This window comes from Onychostoma macrolepis, chromosome 15, assembly GCF_012432095.1.
Source record: "Onychostoma macrolepis isolate SWU-2019 chromosome 15, ASM1243209v1, whole genome shotgun sequence".
In the NCBI taxonomy this organism is placed as follows: Eukaryota; Metazoa; Chordata; class Actinopteri; order Cypriniformes; family Cyprinidae; genus Onychostoma; species Onychostoma macrolepis.
Window position 1 is genome coordinate 27608367 of NC_081169.1, and position 22384 is coordinate 27630750.

General features: G+C 36.6%; 1 protein-coding gene across 1 annotated transcript; it reads right to left on the reverse strand.

The window, feature by feature from the left end:
- Positions 1-3141: 3141 nt before the first annotated feature.
- On the reverse strand, positions 3142-21615 carry LOC131554240 (uncharacterized). The gene is made up of 16 exons (XM_058799435.1): positions 19879-21615; positions 19658-19771; positions 19208-19312; positions 18109-18237; positions 17642-17755; positions 15725-17527; positions 14895-15068; positions 14636-14814; positions 13001-13082; positions 9870-9986; positions 9214-9330; positions 8864-8962; positions 6962-8725; positions 4620-4793; positions 3744-3922; positions 3142-3479 (listed from the first exon to the last, which is right to left on the reverse strand). Coding segments are annotated over exons 1-16 (5202 nt in total). The 5' UTR covers positions 19929-21615; the 3' UTR covers positions 3142-3477.
- Between the last annotated feature and the right edge of the window lie 769 nt (positions 21616-22384).

Consider the following 22384-nt stretch of genomic DNA (forward strand, 5'->3'; position numbering starts at 1 on the left):
AGTTATTTTGTTATATTTTTTTTAGTTTTATTGTATTCAATCGAGGTTTTCACTGGGGATATGTCTCTGGGGGTCATCTGGGTGTCCTGGTCTCCGCTGACGATCAGGGCTGTAGACATCATCTCTTGGTGCTGATCGGATACGGACTCAGAAACAATAGGAAAGAAACAGACAAATATTAGCGTAGATGCCATTCTACTTACGATGTAACGAGTACATTGTGTGTTATGGGGAGTGTTCCCGGTTCCGGTTGATCTAATTAATGCAGCCTAACAATCCTTTAACGGATTTGAATAATAGAAGCGTATTACTGTGTTATGTGTAAGCCAGGCTAAAGAGATGGGTCTTTAATCTAGATTTAAACTGACAGAGTGTGTCTGCCTCCCGAACAGTGTTAGGTAGATTGTTCCAGAGTTTGGGTGCTAAATAGGAAAAGGATCTGCCGCCCGCAGTCGATTTTTTGTTATCAACATTTTTTTTTTTTTTTTTTTATACATAACATCCAAAATAAAAATAAAAAATAAATAAAATAAAAAACAACAACAGACACATACTCAATATCTCAAAGTCCAATCAAAGGGAGGGAAAGAGGGAAAGGCAAGAAAAACACAAAAGTCACTCCTTTATACAGTCACGTCTATCAAAAAGAAAGCACTGCCAAGCATCGATGGTAGAAGGCTTGGCCCCATTGATTCGTGCTGTTGTACATTCACAAGCCACTATGTGCAGGAGACTACGGATCCAATATATTTTTCCACACATGTGCGGTGTAAACCAGTTTTGTATTATTGTCTTCTTCGCAGCTGTAAAACCAGCAAACATCATTCTCTTTTGCATTGAGGTTATACAGAGATCAGAATCATCATTAAGACACAAACTTGGATTAACAGACCAATCCATTTGCAATAAGGATGATAAAACCAGGTTTACATGTGTCCATAGACTGATGACGACAGGACATTCCCAAAACATATGCAGAAAAGTACCTGATGATGTAGTATTACATATATGGCAGTTGAGATTCGGTTGTGGTTTCATTTTAAATCTTTTGTAAGGAGTTATGTATGCTCTATGAATGACTTTGAAGTGAATAAGACGATGAGCCAGATTTTTAGATGTTAAATTGAGATTAGACCACACTCTCTCCCAGTTGACAGATAAATTAAGGTCAGATAATTCCCTATTCCAAATAGTTTTAATAGAAAGAGGTTTTGTAACGCAATCAATAATCTTATTATATATTAAAGAAACAGACGGCCGACCAACAGATGGTGCAATCCAATCTTGCATAGGATGAGAGGAGATGGGAGATGCCCAAGGAACTCCATACGCTTTGAGAGCAGAACGTAACTGAAGAAAGACAAAATATGCGGATGCTGGTAGACAAAATTTGGTTCTTAATGTCTGAAATGAACATAGGCCCTGGTTATCATATATATCACCGCATGTGTTTACACCTAAAGAGGACCAAGAGGGTTGGACAAATGGACGATTTCCGCATACAAAATTAAAATTGTGCCATAAAGGTGTACTATTACAAAATTTGAAGGTTCCTCCTATCCGACGTTCCACCGTTTTCCAGATTTTAATAGAGTTGGCCACAACCGGACCAAATTTATACTTATCCCCTTTTTTTCCTGTGCCAGTAAATAACATATCTTGGAGTCTATTTGGTTTAACCTTGTCAGCTTCAATCACTCTCCAAGAAACTGTAGATTGAGGATCAACCCAATTATGAAGAGCCTTAAGCTGGAACAACCAATAATACAGTTCAAAATTTGGTACAGCCAGTCCTCCTGCGCTATTAGGATGTTGTAATGTGGTAAGTTTAATTCTGGGGCATTTATCATTCCAGATAAATTTAGAAATTATGGAGTTAATCTCCTTAAAATAACCTGGAGGGGGAGAAAGTGGTAGCATAGAGAAAAAAAATTAAATCGAGGTAACATTCATCTTAACAGTGGAAATTCTTCCTTGAAGAGAGACTTCGCCCGCAGTCGATTTTGATATTCTAGGTATTATCAAACGGCCAGAGTTTTGAGAACGCAGTGGACGTGGAGGACTATAATGCGATAAGAGCTCGCTCAAGTACTGAGGAGCTAAACCATTCAGGGCTTTATGAGTAATTAACAAGATTTTAAAATCTATCCGATGTTTAGTAGGGACCCAGTGCAGTGTTGACAGAACCGGGCTAATATGGTCATACTTCCTGGTTCTAGTAAGGACTCTAGCTGCTGCATTTTGGACTAACTGTAGTTTGTTGATCAAGCGTGCAGAACAACCACCCAATAAAGCATTACAATAGTCTAACCTTGAGGTCATAAACGCATGAATTAACATTTCTGCATTTGACGTCGCATTGGTCGCAATTTAGATATGTTTTTGAGATGAAAAAACGCAGTTTTACAGATGCTAGAAACATGGCTTTCAAATGAAAGATTGCTATCAAATAGCACACCTAGGTTCCTGACTGATGAAGAAGAATTGACAGAGCAGCCATCAAGTGTTAGATAATGTTCTAGGTTATTACATGTGGGGTTTTTAGGTCCGATAATTAACACCTCTGTTTTTTCAGAATTTAGCAGTAAAAAATTACTCGTCATCCAGTTTTTTATATCGACTATGCATTCCATTATTTTCTCAATTTGGTGCGTTTCACCGGGCCACGAAGAAATATAGAGCCGAGTATCATCAGCATAACAGTGAAAGCTAACACCATGTCTCCTGATAATATCTCCCAAGGATAACATGTAAAGCGTGAAAAGTAATGGCCCTAGTACTGAGCCTTGAGGTACTCCATACTGCACTTGTGATCGATATGATACCTCTTCATTCACTGCTACAAACTGATGGCGGTCAGATAAGTACGATTTGAACCATGCTAAGGCGCTTCCACTAATGCCAACAAAGTTTTCTAGTCTATACAAAAGAATGTTGTGGTCGATAGTGTCGAACGCAGCGCTAAGATCCAGTAGAACTAATAAAGAGATACAACCACGAGCAGATGGTAGAAGCAGGTCATTTGTAACTCTAATGAACAAACGACCTCTGCCCACACAAAGGCCTATGCATTCTGTACATAGCTTAATATTTTTGTCTTATATTAATCCATGAGAAATGTAAAGTAAAATACACAGGTGCTCAATTAATAATTATTTTATGTACCCTTTTTGAGATTCAGGAATGCTACTTTCTTTTATTTGGCAACCATCCAAGCTGCCGAAAGTGGCTATTAACCACATGTATAAAACAATGAAGTCATAAGACTATTCTAATCCATTTAATTTGTATATGGACTTAATTGTTTTTATGCAGTCATCTTTACATTCATTCACTGTAATGGCAATTAATAAATGTTTTGTGCTATTTTTTAATGATCCATCATTACGTCTTGATTGTTTGACTGTCTCTGTAGCGGCTCCTTATTCACCATCAGCTGATCCTGAGGAAACTGGACTGACGTCTAAATACTGAGAGTCCTACAATAAAACACACACAGTCACATATGAGTATGAGACATTACTGCTGTCACATCACATCAGCAGATCCATTTCAGAAAAAAAAAAAAACACAGCCAGAGATATTAGGATATTCATATTACAGCCAGAGATATTAAATGAAAATCAAACTCCTATTAAACAGTTTAAATTACGGAGACTATAGTGGAGCTGAATTAGTTCTCCTCTTACACATATACAAGGCCAGTTAATCCATTTAAAAGCTTACAATAAAAATATACTCACAATAGTGTAGTTCTGCCAGTTTATAATGTGGATCATCTTTTAGATCAGAAAGTAACTGCACTTCAGAAGATCCTAGGTTATTCTCAGTCAGATCCAGTTCTCTCAGGTGTTCAGGGTTTGATCTCAGAGCTGAAGCCAGAGCAGCACAACCTTTACCAGTGACTCCACAATCTCTCAACCTGTAGAGATCAATGACAATTTTCACTCTCTCAAACTTTCGGTCACAAGAATTGTCACAAAGATACTATGACAATATTTGATCATTTCAATTTTTTACAATCAATAGTTTAGTACTGGTAAATTTACTACTACTATTACAGTAGATCTTTCCTTGGCACTTATCCATTTGGTTTAAGGTTTTTTCTTTTCCCCCCACATTACAACACTATTATATAAATCTCAAATGTATTGTGAAAAATTACACATATTTACACTACATTTTAAAAGTTTGGGGTTTAAATTTTTGAAAGAAAATTACAACTACAAAAATAAAGTAAAAACAGTAATATTACTACAATTTAAAACAACTGTTTCCTGTTGTAATACATGTTAAAATCTAATTTATTGCTGTGATCAAAGCTGAATTTTCAGCATCATTACTCTTCAGAAATCATTCTAATATGCTGATTTGCTGCTCAAGAAACATTTCTTCTTATTATAAATGTTGAAAACAGTGCTGCTTCATATTTTTGTGGAAATTGTGATAAATTATTTTTCAGGAATCTTTGATGAATAATGAACTCAAAAGAACAGGAATTATTTGAAACAGGAATCATTTGTAATGTTACAAATGTAGTTACTGTCACTTTTGATCAATTTAATGCACACGTGTCATATCTCACACAGGAATGAAAAGCATCAAAGAGATGATCTTACTTTAGTTTCTCAAGTTTACAGCGAGGATCCTTAAGTCCATCAGATAGATGCTTCATGCCCAAATCTAGTAGTTTATTTCCAGACAGATCCAGTTCTCTCAGGTGTGAGGGGTTTGATCTCAGAACTGAAGCCAGAGCAGCACAACCTTTATCTGTGATATTACAGTCATCCAAACTGTAGAGAGATTGAACATTAAAGTCCAATAAATGTAACATAACAGAAAAATAACAAAAACACACACACACACTTAGGGGTCCTATTATGGTTTTTCACTTTTTTTTTTTAACTTTGGTGTTTAAGAATAATAATAAAAAAAGATCTGAAAAACATTCAACAATTTGCTTTTGTCTAAAATAAAATTGTTATTCATAAATATCATATATACAGTATTGTTCAAAATAATAGCAGTACAATGTGACTAACCAGAATAATCAAGGTTTTTAGTATATTTTTTATTGCTACGTGGCAAACAAGTTACCAGTAGGTGAAGTAGATTCTCAGAAAACAAACAAGACCCAGCATTCATGATATGCACGCTCTTAAGGCTGTGCAATTGGGCAATTAATTGAATTAGTTGAAAGGGGTGTGTTCAAAAAAATAGCAGTGTCTGCCTTTGACTGTACAAACTCAAAACTATTTTGTACAAACGTTTTTGTTTCTAGGATTTAGCAATCCTGTGAATCACTAAACTAATATTTAGTTGTATGACCACAGTTTTTTAAAACTGCTTCACATCTGTGTGGCATGGAGTCAACCAACTTGTGGCACCTCTCAGCTGTTATTCCACTCCATGATTCTTTAACAACATTCCACAATTCATTCACATTTCTTGGTTTTGCTTCAGAAACAGCATTTTTGATATCACCCCACAAGTTCTCGATTGGATTAAGGTCCGGAGATTGGGTTGGCCACTCCATAACATTAATTTTGTTGGTTTGGAACCAAGACTTTGCTCGTTTACTAGTGTTTTTGGGGTCATTGTCTTGTTGAAACAACCATTTCAAGGGCATGTCCTCTTCAGCATAGGGCAACATGACATCTTCAAGTATTTTAACATATGCAAACTGATCCATGATCCCTGGTATGCGATACATAGGCCCAACACCATAGTAGGAGAAACATGCCCATATCACCACCATGCTTCACTGTCTTCACTGTGTACTGTGGCTTGAATTCAGAGTTTGGGGGTCGTCTCACAAACTGCCTGTGGCCCTTGGACCCAAAAATAACAATTTTACTCTCATCAGTCCACAAAATGTTCCTCCATTTCTCTTTAGGCCAGTTGATGTGTTCTTTGGCAAATTGTAACCTCTTCTGCACATGCCTTTTTTAACAGAGGGACTTTATGGGGATTCTTGAAAATAGATTAGCTTCACACAGACGTCTTCTAACTGTCACAGTACTTACAGGTAACTCCAGACTGTCTTTGATCATCCTGGAGGTGATCATTGGCTGAGCCTTTGCCATTCTGGTTATTCTTCGATCCATTTTGATGGTTGTCTTCCGTTTTCTTCCACGTTTCTCTGGTTTTGCTCTCCATTTTAAGGCATTGGAGATCATTTTAGCTGAACAGCCTATAAGTTTTGCACCTCTTTATAGGTTTCCCTCTCCAATCAACTTTTTAATCAAAGTACGCTGTTCTTCTGAACAATGTCTTGAACGACCCATTTTCCTCAGGCTTTCAAATGCATGTTTAGCAAGTGCTGGCTTCATCCTTAAATAGGGGCCACCTGATTCACACCTGTTTCTTCACAAAATTGATGACCTCAGTGATTGAATGCCACACTGCTATTTTGAACACACCCCTTTCAACTAATTCAACTAATTGCCCAATTGCACAGCCTTAAGAGCGTGCATATCATGAATGCTGGGTCTTGTTTGTTTTCTGAGAATCTACTGCACCTACTGGTAACTTGTTTGCCACGTAGCAATAAAAAATATACTAAAAACCTTGATTATTCTGGTTAGTCACATTGTACTGCTATTATTTTGAACAATACTGTATGAATTGGTTATTTTGATAGTTATGTATCTTAAATGACTTCTTCATAAGGGGTGAAAAAGTTGAGTAATAATAATAATTGTATTTAATAATAATGATATTCATTGCTGTTTTAATTTCTTTGCTTTTATATGCTAAACAAGCCTCATAGTAGTATTAAATATCAAAATATGATATCAAATCTAGAAGAAAGGCTTACAAACAAATGCTTTGATTATAGGCTACATTACTACCTCTCAAGTCATTGGAAACTTGGGTCAGTACTAACAGAGCTTTACAGTTCCCCAGCACGCTTTTGGTAAAATGTTTTAATAGTGTAGCGATCATCACTGTTACTTACTGTGCTGATCTGGATTCTTTAATCACAGGAAGCAGCTTCCGAACAACTTTATCTGACGCATTTTCTCTTCCAACAAATTTATTCAGCTCAAACACATCCATCATTTGCTCTGATGTTAACAAGACAAAGAGTAAAGCAGACCACTGCAAAGAGGTGAGTTTGGCTTCAGCTAATGTTCCAGATCTCATATACTGCTGTATTTCCTCCACTATTGAATGGTCACCCAGTTCATTCAGACAGTGGAAGAGACAGATTGATTTTTTTGGAGAGCGACTGCTCCTGATCTTCTTCTTGATGTGCTCAACTGTTTCCTTATTGCTCTCAGAGCTCCCTCTTATCGGTTTCATTAGTCCTTGTAGAAGACCCTGATTAGACTCCACTGACAGACCCAGAAGGAACTGTAGGAAAAGCTCATTCACAGCGCTCTGATGCAACTCGAATAATGAAACATGTTTTGGTCGAAACCAGCCCTTAATTCTAGACAAAAAGCCACGTTTGCTGATTGGCTCAATCACATTTATGCTGTGGTTTGTACAGGAGAGGTGCACATATAGAGCTGCTAGATGTTCCTGAACGCTCAGATGAACAAAGCAGAAGACTTTCCCCTGATACAAGCCAAGCTCCTCTCTGAAGATCTGAGTGCACAATCCTGAGTACACTGATGCTTCTGTCACATCAATGCCACACTCTCTCAGGTCTTCCTCATAGAAGATCACATTGCCTTTTTCCAGTTGCTCATATGCCAGTTTCCCCAGTCTGAAAATCATCTCTTTGTCGGTGTCCTTCTTCTCATTGTACTTTGTGTCTTTGATGTTAATCTGTGCCATCAGGAAGTGTGTGTACATTTGAGTGAGAGTCTTGGGAATCTCTCCACTCTCTGCTTGACTCAACATCTTCTCCAGAACAGCGGCTGAGATCCAGCAGAACACTGGGATGTGGCACATGATGTAGAGGCTCCTTGATGATTTCAGGTGTGAGATGATTGTATTGGCCAGACTCTGATCACCGATTCTCTTCCTGAAGTATTCCTCCTTCTGTGGATCATTGAAGCCTCGTACCTCTGTCACTCGATGGACACACTCAGAGGGGACGAGATCAGCTGCTGCTGGTCTGGAGGTGATCCAGATGAGAGCAGAGGGAAGCAGATTCCCCGCAATGAGGTTCGTCAGCAGCACGTCCACTGACGCTGATTCACTTACATCACACAACCTCACATCGCTCTGAAAATCCAGAGACAGACGACACTCGTCCAGACCATCAAAGATGAACAACACTTTATATTTGTCACTGAAGATGTCTATTTCTTTTGTTTCAGGGAATAACACATGGAGAAGATCTGAAAGACTGAGTGTTTTGTCCTTCATCAGATTGAGTTCTCTGAAAGGAAGTGGAAATATGAGCTGGACGTCCTGATTCTGTTTCCCTTCAGCCCAGTCCAGGATGAACTTCTGCACAGAGACTGTTTTTCCAATGCCAGCGACTCCCTTTGTCAGCACAGTTCTGATGGGTTTGTCTTGTCCAGGTAAAGGTTTAAAGATGTCACTGCATTTGATCGGTGTGTCCTCTGTTGCTGCTCTCCTGGATTGTGTCTCAATCTGTCTCACCTCATGTTCATTACTGATCTCTCCACTCTCACTCTCTGTGATGTAGAGCTCTGTGTAGATCTCATTCAGGGGTGTTGGGTTTCCCTGCTTTGCTGTTCCCTCAAACAGACGCTCAAACTTATTCTTCAGATTTGATCTAAATGTGTTGAGGACTTCATGACTGGAAAATTAAAAATCACATTATTACACGAGTCTAAGTTATTATGTATAAAAACAGTAGAAGTCTAATGAAGGAAACCTCTGAATTATTGATTAACTATATAATGAATCTTTGCAGCATCAAAACCTTGAATATTACCTGTCACCAGATCCCATGCCTTCATTAAAGTCTTGTGGTTGATTCATAGACTCTTCATATTTCATTTCTATTTCATCTGGTCTGGATTGCAAGATTCGCCTTAAACAGCATGAAGTAGATAAATAGTCAGATATTTTGAATCAATAGTTTACTTGCGGTTAATAAATTTGAAATATTAAATGGAAAGTGGTGATAAAATTATGATAAACAATGTACACAATTATTATGTACCTTTGCCATAAACCATACAGTAATAAAATTACTTCATGAAAAAAAATGTTTATACTAATTATTCAATAAATGAATAAACCACAATGTAACAATTAGAATACTCAAATTAAAAGTAACACCTGAGATTCGATCGTGTTTCTCCACCCTTAAATTCGGGTGGATGATCCATAGACCAGTCACTCTTCATGGACACACAGCTGGGCTCTGCTGAATCTGATCTCTCCTGCTGGACTGAACTGTAATACAGCAAACAAGACGGCTCGGGGACATCAGCTGGAAAGTTGTTACAAAGGCATGGACCGATATTGGTTCATTTTTACTCAAACTCACTTCATTTTGAACAATTTCACATAAAACAAGACTTTATATCTTATGCCATTTTACTTCTCAAGTAAATGTCTAAAGATTTTTAAATCAAGATACATCTTCACTGGAAAACAAGACTAAAATACTGATTACGTACATCACTTTTTTTTGCAGTGTTATTAGAAGGTACAGTAAACGTTATTTACATATTCTAGTGGTTGGGAACAGGGCTGTTCAAACTTTCACCGATTATAAAAATAATTAAATAATAAATGTAGATTGGTTAGAAGTTGTATTTTCAAACTCTGAAGTGTCACTAATACAACACATTGTGTTCCTCAATTTTCCTTTAGCCTACTTGGTCTTAAAAATGTCTTTAAAAAAAATCTTAAATGTACCTAAATTTACCTTCATAAAATGTATTAATAAAAGCAATACTCAAATTATACTGTGAAATTAAAAGTAACACCTGAGATTCGATCGTGTTTCTCCACCCTTAAATTTGGGTGGATGATCCATAGACCAGTCACTCTTCATGGACACACAGCTGGGCTCTGCTGAATCTGATCTCTCCTGCTGGACTGAACTGTAATACAGCAAAAAAGACAGCTCGGGACATAAACAGAAAAGTTGTCTCGAAGGCAAATCAACTTTTTACATTTTGATGATGCACTGCAGAGTCTTTTTTTTTAATTATTATTTCATGTTGTCTTTATTTAGAGTACCTGCATCCTGGAGAAAAATCCCCATCTTCTTTTCCTCGTACATCGCTCATTTTGCCCTCATGGAGCTGCATTGGTGTATCTGATCAGTCTGATCTCCTCTACTGACTCTGACTGTAAATGACAAAAACAATAATTCAGAAACTTTATAAACACAGTAATTTATTCACATTTAATTACAAGGCATGGGGGAAATCTATTATGTAAAACATAACATTATTGAATTAGTCAGTTTAACTTTACATTTACATTTTACATTTATGCATTTGGCAGACGCTTTTATCCAAAGCGACTTACATTGCATTCAAGTTACAGTTTTTACATTTTATCAGCTCTTACGATTGTAACTGAATATAAAAATATTAGTTTCTACTATTTCCTATTTTTGCCTAACTATTATTTAAATAGCCTATTTTATTTACTTTTAAAGGATTTTATTATCTTATAGGGATCGGTTCCACGTCTATAATAGAGAATAGATCAGTGTTCCACGTTATGATTAAATTCGATAAGTTGGGTATCAAAAATACTCGGCAGGCTGCGTCAGCAACATACGGTCGAACGACAACAAGCAACAAAAGCATAAAGATGACTGAGTAATAATAATGTCAGTCCAAACAATGCAGTACAACAAAAAGTGAAAAATGGCAGTTCATAGGTTTGACAGAAAATATTAACTCACTATAACAGGGTGTCTACAGATATGAATAAATTAGATTTAAGACTTTTTAATACCACCATATGTAAAATTTAAGACCAAACCTGTGAAGGAAATACACATATTACATACGTAAATGTAATATTTAATGTGTTTTTAAATTTAAAAAGAAAACAAAATATCATCGCTGTCAAAAATGCTATTTATTATTACGATATACAGAGAACTTTTCATATCTGAAGACAATATCCCATACAAAATATCCCTCAAAAGCTACGCATCAGCAATATATTTGGTGGTGTAAATGAAGCAATATTTTCATCAGTTTTCTATTCAGCATTTACATATTTAAATCTGCATGTTTTTAATATTTACCCCAGGTTGTTATTTACCTCCATAAAGTCCAATATTTTTTAACCTTATTAAATGTATGCGTCATCTTTCATGTCAAATTCTTACAACTGATGAGGAAATTTAATATACACACCAGGGCTGTTAGCAATCAAATTAAATAATTTGCACTACAAATTTACAACCTAACAATAAATAATGTTATGAGATTAATGTTTTAAATACATTTTTTGAATATACAAATAAGAAATGTTGGTGGAAAAATGCATACTTTTAAACTAACTAAAGCACCAGTAGGTAGCAGTAAGTCACTCATTCATTCAACAGATTTATTCAAAACACTGAATCATTCAGGAACAAACATGCTAGTGCTGCTTGGAGAATGTGCAATACTTCTGATCTTTGTTTGGAACTATTTTCGTTGGTGAAATAGAACAAAACAGTCAATATTCTGTCTAAAATATAAGTAACTACTTGTTTCTTAAGCCAAAATCAATGTAACGTATTTAGCAAAATAGTGCCCTTGTCATGGTGTTATCATCATCATCATCATGTTATAAATAAACTAAACATTTTGAATTTTTACCTCAGTATGTTCGTTCTGTGAGTTCCTTTATGTTTGCCGTTATGCTCATTTGATTTGATTTCTCCGTATAAGTCTCTCACAGAGACAGGCAGCATGAGCCTAAACAGCGCAACATTGATACCAGAAATACACTATCCATCATCAATCGCTGTTTACGCTGAATGTAATAAAATGTCAGTTAAGTTTTAAACAAGCTACTTGTCCCGTCGGGCAAGTAAAATCCTCGAGCAATTTTTCAGTAAACTTGCATTAACCCATTTAAAGCAGCTAGGATGCTTGTCAGCGAGCTGGTGGTATTGCTACCGCAACTCTCTCTGAGTCTGATGACGCAGTAACTACAGCGCCGGGAGGGGGGGGGGGGAATTAAAGTCCAGTGGATTAAACCATTGCACACCTTCAGAAGGGGAGTTTTTAGTAATAATTCTGACGGTTTCTGTTTTATATAGAGACTGAACAAAATAAATAGCCAAAATAACTGGAAAATAAATCAAAATCTAAGAGTTGTTTTGGAAATAAGCTTGTATTACTACTTTAAGAGGCTTGTATAACAGAAATGTTTGAAATTAATCACATTACAAAACTAACTTCTCCACAGTGCCAAATCGCATGAACTATTTTACTTATTAAAATACACCTTAATCCTTACCTAATGATTATTAGAATACATGAGAACAATTCGATGTAAGAAACTGTGCAACACATAAGTAGTGTTAATGATACCCAGAAGGGGGCGTTGTTGCATCAAATTTCCGTTTTAGTAACTCAAGTGAAAATAATTTAATGTCACAAATAACATTTAAGTGAATTCATTTCAATTCATGATTAGCAATGCGGTCTGTGTTTAATGATATAGGCTATTCTTTTTTGCGGAGTTCTAAAAACACGTGTGCATTATTTTTACATGCATGTGTAGCAGAGTGGCGTTGCACAACAGAAACACTAGAGAGATGACTACGCCACCCTGGGGCTTGCACCCAGGGAAATATCACGCACCCTCAGGTGCTACAAGGAAACAGGTTCAAGTCTACCAAAAAAAAAAACGAGCAAGAGACATAGGTACAAACGTATAAATTGTTTTATTGAAGCTATTAAATTTGGTTAAGAAAAAAAAAAAAATTATATACATCACATGAGCAACAACAAACTCAAAGTGACACTGCTTGCGCCAAAATACACAAACACCACAAAGGATATACAGGGCTGTGACCAACTGGTATCAACTCCTAGAGAAGCATAAATTTCAATTACCACACTATCAGTGTGCACACACACACTCACAATACCCAGTGAGATTACTGTTGGTGATCGACACGGCACAAGTATGGAAAATCTGCCTCCCTCCTTTATTTTGTTTGGACACAACACCTGTAGTCAAAAACCAAAAATCAACCAAACAAAATGAAATGAAATACACAGGTCAAAAGAAAAGAAACAACAATCAGATAAAATAAGGTCACCAGGCAGTTGGCCTATAACATACAGAGGCCGATGGGGCCTTATAAATAGATGTATAAAGCCAAGATGAACCATCCAACAGGAGGAGAAAAAAAATATATAAATAAAAATAAAAACACACACTAATAATACATGAAAGCAAAAATTAAACTAATAAAAAAAAAACAACAAGGAACAAGACAGCAGCGTATTTCTGGGTACTGATGTTATAGCTAAACACCCGCACTGTAGCAGGAACCCTCCAACACATTACTAAACAGAAAAGACAATAACAGGTCATTAAATAAAAATAATTCAAATATAAAAAACCTGACACCCTCAACCAGGTTTCATTTATACATACCGGACACTGCAGCAGTCAGCCACGTCAGATGAAACCGGTGTGAGCGCTGAAGAGTATAAAAATTAACGGGACCAGCCAAACTGGAAACTACAGCCAACCACCACACCAAAGCAGAGCCAGCAACGATGCAAAACAGCGTAGAATTTTTATGACTTTATTGTCATTGTGCACATTACATAGTACAAAAAAATCTAAATTATACATACAATACACATACACTGTCAAAACAATGGTACATTAATATTATGGCGTGATGCAAATTAAGCCAGGTTACACAGACAATAGATTTGGATCAGCTTTCTTCAAAAATCAAAGGGATTCCATACTTTGAAAGACTTTTCAGGTTTTCCCATAACAATGTATTTGAGTTTTTCCAAAACCAAGCAATGAGACCATTCTTGTAACCATTGTTTAAAATGAGGGCTTTCTGTGTTTTTCCAATGACAAGCTACTGTTAGTTTTGCTTCTAATAAACAGAGTATCAACATTTCTTACCAGAGCTATTTAAAGTGCAAGTTACAGGGAAAATATTTAATATACAGAGTTTAGGACATTTGGGGACATCAGCAGAGATAAAAATTCTAAAACCTTTCCCCCGAAAAGTTGAATTTGGGACATTTCCAAAAACAATGATATAAAGTTACTATATCTAGATTGCATTTTATACATTGATCAGGAATGTTGGGATTAAATTTGTGTAGTAGCTGAAATGTTTCAGAAAAAAAATCCACTTAGTGTGTCTAAAATGCTTTCTACTATGCCAATAAAATGACACAGAGTCTCTGTTGATTGTGTGTCTCTGTAGCAGCTCCTTATTCACCATCAGCTGATCCGGAGGAAACTGGACTGACATCTTAATGCTGAGAGTCCTACATTAAAACACACAAACAGTCACATATGAGTAAGAGACATTACTGCTGTCACATCACATCAGCAGATCTATTTCAGAAAACAAAAAACGGCCAGATATAAATGAAGACACATCACATAATTAAACTCTTATTAAACAGTTTAAAGTACAGAGACTCAAGTGGAGGTGAATTAGTATTTTGTATTCTCCAATTACACACATACTAGGCCTGTTCATCTATTTAAAAGCTTCAAATAAAAATACACTCACAATAGTATAGTTCTGCCAGTTTATGAAGTGGATCATCCTTTAGATCAGAAAGTAACTGCACACCGGAATCTCTTAGTTTATTCTCAGTCAGATTCAGTTCTCTCAGGTGTGAGGGGTTTGATCTCAGAGCTGAAGCCAGAGCAACACAACCTTCATCTGTGACTCCACAATCTCTCAATCTGCAATGAACAAACACTGTTTAACAACATCTTCATGATGTAGAAAACACCAGTTTATCATGTCATTCAGATTATTATACCCCAGTTTCTCTAATTTGCAGTGAGGATTCTCCAGTCCAGCAGAGAGAGCAGTCACTCCAGAATCTCCTATTTTATTCTGAGACAGATCCAGTTCTCTCAGGTGTGAGGGGTTTGATCTCAGAGCTGAAGCCAGAGCAGTACAACTTTTATCTGTGATATTGCAGTCTTCTAAACTGTAGAGAGATTGAAAGTTTTTAAGTACAATACATTTAACACAGTAACAGTTAAAAGTACCTTTTGCAGTGATGCAACACACATCCAGTCGACGGATATCCCATAATATTGCACAGCAGTTCCAGGGCCTTAATTTTCCTCATCTATGTAAAATCTAATTATTTTATTTATAAATATCATATGTGTGAACTGATTACTTTGATAGTTATATATTTAAATTACTAAAAAGTTAGGCATCAGGGGTGAAAAAATTGAGTAATAATAATAATAATTGTATTTACTAATAATAATATTCTTGGCTGTCTTAAACTCTTTGCTTTTAAATGTTAATCCACAGAATTTTACAACATCAAATATCAAAATATGATGATCAAATCTAGATGAAAGACTTACAAAGGCTGTGATTATAGACTACATTACTACCTCTCAAGTCATTGGAAACGTGGGTCAGCACTAGCAGAGGTTCACAGATCCCCAGCACAAGTGCCAGAAGCTTTCTCACCAATATATTTGTTGTGCTTCATGGACCTTTGACTTGTTTTGTAGTCACAACCCCACCCCCCAACACAGACAGCACCCCCAACCTCAATCATTTCCCGCGTCCCTGCTTTCAGTAAAATGTTTTAATAGTGTAGCGATCATCAGTGTTACTTACTGTGCTGATCTGGATTCTTTAATCACAGGAAGCAGCTTCCGAACAACTTTATCTGAAGTATTTTCTCTTCTAACAAATTTATGCAGCTCAAACACATCCATCATTTGCTCTAATGTCAATAAGACAAACAGTAAAGCTGACCACTGCAAAGAGGAGAGTTTGGTTTCAGCTAATTTTCCAGATTTTAAATACTGTTGTATTTCCTCCACTAATGAATGATCACCCAGTTCATTCAGACAGTGGAACAGATTGATGATTTTTTTTGGAGAGCACATGTTCCTGATCTTCTTCTTGATGTGCTCAACTGTTTCCTCATTGCTCTCAGAGCTGCTTTTTGTCATTGTCATTAGTCCTTGTAGAAGAATCTGATTAGTGTTTACTGACAGACCCAGAAGAAACCGCAGGAAAAGATCCAGATGTCCATTTTTACTCTGTAGAGCCTCATCCACAGCTCTCTGATGCAGCTCAGATAATGAAACATGTTTTGATGAACTGAGTTGATGGCAGTCTTTATCTTTAGACCGCAAACTCTGTTTGGTGATTGGCTCAAACACATTTACATTGTTGTTTATACAGGACAGATGCACATATAGAGCTGCTAGATGTTCCTGAACGCTCAGATGAACAAAGCAGAAGACTTTCATCTGATACAAGCCAAACTCCTCTCTGAAGATCTGAGTGCACAATCCTGAGTACACTGATGCTTCTGTCACATCAATGCCACACTCTCTCAGGTCTTCCTCATAGAAGATCAGGTTGCCTTTCACAAGCTGCTGAAAAGCCAGTTTTCCCAGTTTGAGGATCATATCTTCATCCGTCACATTCTTCTCATAGTCCTTCTCATGTTTGATGTTGGTCTGAAGGATCAGGAAGTGTGTGTACATTTGAGTGAGAGTCTTGGGAATCTCTCCACTCTCTGCTCGACTCAACATCTTCTCCAGAACAGCGGCTGAGATCCAGCAGAACACTGGGATGTGGCACATGATGAAGAGGCTCCTTGATGACTTCAGGTGTGAGATGATCCTATCGGCCAGACTCTGATCACTGATTCTCTTCCTGAAGTATTCCTCCTTCTGTGGCTCATTGAAGCCTCGTACCTCTGTCACTCGATGGACACACTCAGAGGGGACGAGATCAGCTGCTGCTGGTCTGGAGGTGATCCAGATGAGAGCAGAGGGAAGCAGATTCCCCGCAATGAGGTTCATCAGCAGCACGTCCACTGACGCTGATTCACTTACATCACACAACCTCACATCGCTCTGAAAAGCCAGAGACAGACGACACTCATCCAGACCATCAAAGATGAACAACACTTTATATTTTTCACTGAAAATGTCTATTTCTTTTGTTTCAGGGAAAAAGACATGAAGAAGATCTGAAAGACTGAGTGTTTTGTCCTTCATCAGATTGAGCTCTCTGAAAGGAAGTGGAAATATGAGCTGGACGTCCTGATTCTGTTTCCCTTCAGCCCAGTCCAGGATGAACTTCTGCACAGAGACTGTTTTTCCAATGCCAGCGACTCCCTTTGTCAGCACAGTTCTGATGGGTTTGTCTTGTCCAGGTAAAGGTCTAAAGATGTCACTGCATTTGATCGGTGTGTCCTCTGCTGCTGCTCTCCTGGATTGTGTCTCAATCTGTCTCACCTCATGTTCATTACTGATCTCTCCACTCTCACTCTCTGTGATGTAGAGCTCTGTGTAGATCTCATTCAGGGGTGTTGGGTTTCCCTGCTTTGCTGTTCCCTCAAACAGACGCTCAAACTTCTTCATCAGATTTGATCTGAATGTGTTGAGGACATCATGGCTGTAATATTAAAATACCACATTATTAGATATATAAATCCTTACAATTATTGATCATATCATTGATTATGAACTATATGATGAATCTTTGCAGCATCAAAACCTTGTATTTTACCTGTCAGCAGGATACATGCTTTCATTAAAGTCTTGTGGTTGATTCATAGACTCATCATATTTCATTTTCTTACAGACGGGTTCTGTTACAGCTGGTCTGGGTCGCAGGGTTCCCCTTAAAACAGCATTAAGTAAATAAATAATCCAATACTATGACGATGAAATGTGTTACTAACTGAATAATTGTGTAAACAGTTTAGTTGCTGTGAGTAATTATATTAGAAATATATGAAATGGATAGTTTTAAATGGTGCTAAAATGCTATTCTTTCTATGGGCCCAATTTGATATGTAGTTTGGCTGCCATAAACCGATTATACAGTGAGGGTAATGAACTAGATTACTTGATGGAATTTTTATAGTAATTATTATTATTAATACATTTATGTATTTATTGAGTATTGGTGGGTCTTTTTCACATTATTGTTGGTGCCATTTTATAAAACCAGGCACCATGGGAGGTCAATACCGTAAGCGATCATGTACACTTTGACTTCTGTCTCCATCCTTCATTTCTGGTGGCGGATCTATAGACCAGTCACTTTTCATGGACACACAGCTGGGCTCTGGTGAATCTGATTTCTTCTGCTGAGCTACACTGTAACAGAACAGAGTTTTTGTTTATGTATTTTTGTTTTGAGAGTTTTGAGTTGATGTATTTATCTTTTATGATGTCAACCATTGAGCAGGCCCACATGCAACCAGAGCCTACAGAACAATATGAAGTTACACATATTACCTTCCCACTGCATGCTTATTAAGTATTGTGCCTAAATTAATAATGCTATAATAATGAATAATACTAATAATAATTTTAGTTATGAATTAAAGTGCAGTGATCTCAGTTCTGTTTAACACAACAGATTTTGAAAATTCCAACAATATTTTAATACACTAAGTGGAAATAGCAATGGATTCTATTTACACCAAGTGAAAATAGCAGTATTTTTTTAACGATATGCTATTTACACTAAGTGCAAATAGCTATAGATTCTATTTACACTATGTTAAAATAGCAGGATTTTCTGCTATTTATACTACTTATTGCAAATAGTGGCAATTATCTGCACCTCAGTATTATAGTACATTATAAAACCGTACGCAATAATAAAAGTATTGAGTGTAAATTATAGTTTTAATTAAAATTATTAAATGGATGCCACCTTATTGGGATAATAAAGCCCTCCCTACACCTACCCTAACCCTAACCGATACTTTTATTTTCAACTTTTTTATTATTTCCTTCATTTTTATTGAAAATAAATGCCTTTCCGATATGAGATTTGAAAAGGGAGAAAAAAGTTTAGCAAAAGGCAGGCTCGAACTCGGGTCGATCGCGTCAAAAAGCATGCAACTTACCATCTATGCCACTGAAACTAATGCTGAATGAGCGTCTTTTTTTGTGTTGAATAACCCAATCACATGTTGGTGGGCGGAGTTAGTGTAAATAGCCTTTGTCAACAAGGTGGACTATTTGCACTTAGTGTAAATAGACACTCCGTTTTGTAAATGTTGGTGGCCATGAGAAACCACGAAAGGTTATGGTAATACAATAAGCAATTGTGTACCTTCTGTCTCCATCCTTCATTTCTGGTGGAGGATCTATAGACCAGTCACTTTTCATGGACACACAGCTGGGCTCTGGTGAATCTGATCTCATCTGCTGAGCTACACTGTAACAGAACAGAGGCTACGTTTAATTCTTAAATTTACTGTAGATTCAATCTTTGTGATGTGAACCCTCTGCAGAATTGGAACATTATGAAGTTATGCATATTATACCCACCCACTGCAAGTTTGTTTATTCTGGCTAATATTATAATACTTTCAGTTATGAATTAGAGTGCAGTTCTCTGTTCTAACATAACATATTTAAGCCGATTTCCTTAATTCCACAGTTTTTAGAATATTGTTTTTTTTTCTTTTTTTTTTTTCGTATTACCGTTGCTGCCATGTTATCAAAACATGAAGAAACTGAGAGAGACCACAAGAGGTCAATACCACAAGCAATTGTGTACCTGACACTCTGCTTTTCTCCATCTTTCATTTCTGGTGGAGGATCTATAGACCAGTCACTCTTCATGGACACACAGCTGGGCTCTGCTGAATCTGATCCCTCCTGCTGGACTGAACTGTAATACAGCAAACAAAAGGGCTTGGTGACAACTGAAAAGTTGTTTTTGTAGTGTATTAAAGTAAAAGTGGTCAGTTTTGGTCATGTTGTCTTTAATGAGAGTACCTGCATCCTGGAGAAAAATCTCCATCTTTTAATTGTTGTACGTGACTCATTCTGCTGCACTGGTGTTCAGTGTTTCTAGTCTGATCTCCTCTAATGACTCAATAACAGAAACACTGATTCAGACACATTAAACACAATCACAGTAAATAAACTAGAAATTTAGCCTGATGCAATGATTATGAACCTGAATGTATTTATAAATGTTGCTATTAAGTAAACTGAATTTCGTCAGAATGCACCCCCTTATGTGAGTAATAAGGGTTGTCTGAGTAAACACCAAAAACAGAAGGCATGGGTTAAGGCTATCAAAATATGTTCTTGAACAAGTCAAGCAGTAGGCTCTCACAAGTAGTATCTACCATTTCCTGGTTTTGACTCATCTTTTCTTGCTCCCCCACCACTAGGGTTTACTTGGTATGATCCATTTTGCTTTAGCTTCCCAGAGCCATAGAGAGACATTGACTCTCTCTATAGCTCTGGCTTTACCTAATGTAATTTGAGAAACAGTCACGCCCACGATTTTTTTTTTTTTTTTAGAGGAAACAATACGTTTTGCCTTCTCTTGCTGTGTAGGCTGTGTTTTTAATAGTGGGGTTAAATTCTATGGTTTTAGTTACAAATATCGTTTTATTTTTTACATTATTTTATTTATTTATTTATTTTACTTTAAAGGATTCTTATTTTTCGGTTTTTCACGATGATTAAATTTCATTAGCATTGAGGTGGATATACTGTGCGAAGCCTCAGCTACGTATGTACGATCGAAGAACAACAAAAACAAAATTACAACAATAAGCGAAAATCGTAGTTCATAGTTTAAGCGCGTTAACGTCAAACCTCGCGACGTCGTAACGGCACTCGACCTATAGAAGCTTTCGTGTCGATTTTATTTGACACAGGCTTACAACATTTAAAAATGGTGTTTATCTACCAAATATAATCATCACGCGAGCTTCTGTGTATCAAAAATGACATTTGATACTCACTTTTTGTGCTATGATAACGTGACGCAGTTATTTTGATGAGATAAATGCTTCCTGTACTGTTACTTTCACTTTGTTGTCTTGTATAGATGTCAACATGGAAGAAACCATTTTAGCATCAGAGGGCTTTTTCTCAATCAATGTGTATAAATGATGTTTTGGATGAGACTAAATCGGTATTGACGCTTATCATAAATACACACTGATGGGGATAACAACGTCCTCAAAGGTGCATATTAGTACTTAAAGTGTACATATTTGAACCTAATAGGTACAAAAGTGCACCTTTTCAAAGGGTGCCGCCCCAGTGACAGCTTTTGTACCTTTACTTCTGAGAGTGTGGGTTTGGTAGTTATCCTATCAAATCCCTACTAAGTTGTTGCGTTTTCTCATTTCCTCGATTTTTTTATCTTTGAGATCCTCTGGTAAAATCTGAAGAAAAGAGTCTCCGCAGTCGTTGTGTATTTCAGCACATTAACACGAGCTAGTGTGTATTTTACGGGAACGTTTAGGTGACCACCTGTGGGACTTAAAGTTAGACATGAAAAAAGACACTTCATCAAACAATGTTTCAACTATGTTAAAAAAATAAAAATAAAAAATGAATACACGGAATAAAGATTTGATCATGGCCTTTTGGTATAATGTCTGATGCTGTGCAATGTGCATGTTAGAGACTGTGTGTGATGTACATTATTGACTTTATAAAATACAAAATAAAACAAAATAGAATAATGTTTCCGAATCAAAGGTCTCAAACACTTTCTGACTTTGTAATGGCATCTAATAAATCTCATGATTAATGGCATTTCTGTCTTCTGAAATCACTCTGTTACTAACTCTTCTATCCCCGAAACGATCAGCTTAAAAAATAGATACCATTTTGGAAAGAAAAATACATATACTCATTACTACAAAACATGACATTTTGATTAAGAATGTTTGCTCTTTGTAGTATGTATTTTTAATCGTCCTGCGGTACATCACTAGACTGTATGTTCTCATTATAACCAGCAGAGGACGTTATTGACTTTTCAAATATTTGAACAGAATTTTACAGAATGTGGTGGGAGCTAGAAATATTAATATTGATGTTCCAGGAAATTAATGAAATAAAAATGATCAATTAGGTCTGTGCTAAATGATTAGCCTACACGTTAGTTTTACATGCCTTTTCAATCACATTTCAATAACTTTTTTTTTTCTTTCCAGAGCAATATTTGACCCTAAAATGAAAATTCTACCGATTACTCACCTTCATGTCATGTGACATTTCTTTCTTCTGCAGAACACAAAATCAGATATTTTGAAGAGCGCTGCTCAAAGAACACTGGGCTCCACTCTCACTGTATGATACATGATAGGTATTTCAAAATAGCCTGTTGTCTTCTGTGTTCCACATAACAAAATACAGGATTGGAACACAAATGTGCAGCTGTGTAAGTGACATACAGTAGCAACTGTGAAATTAAATACATTTTCTATAATCTAGCTTGTATCATTTTATACCAGTCAAGCTTTAT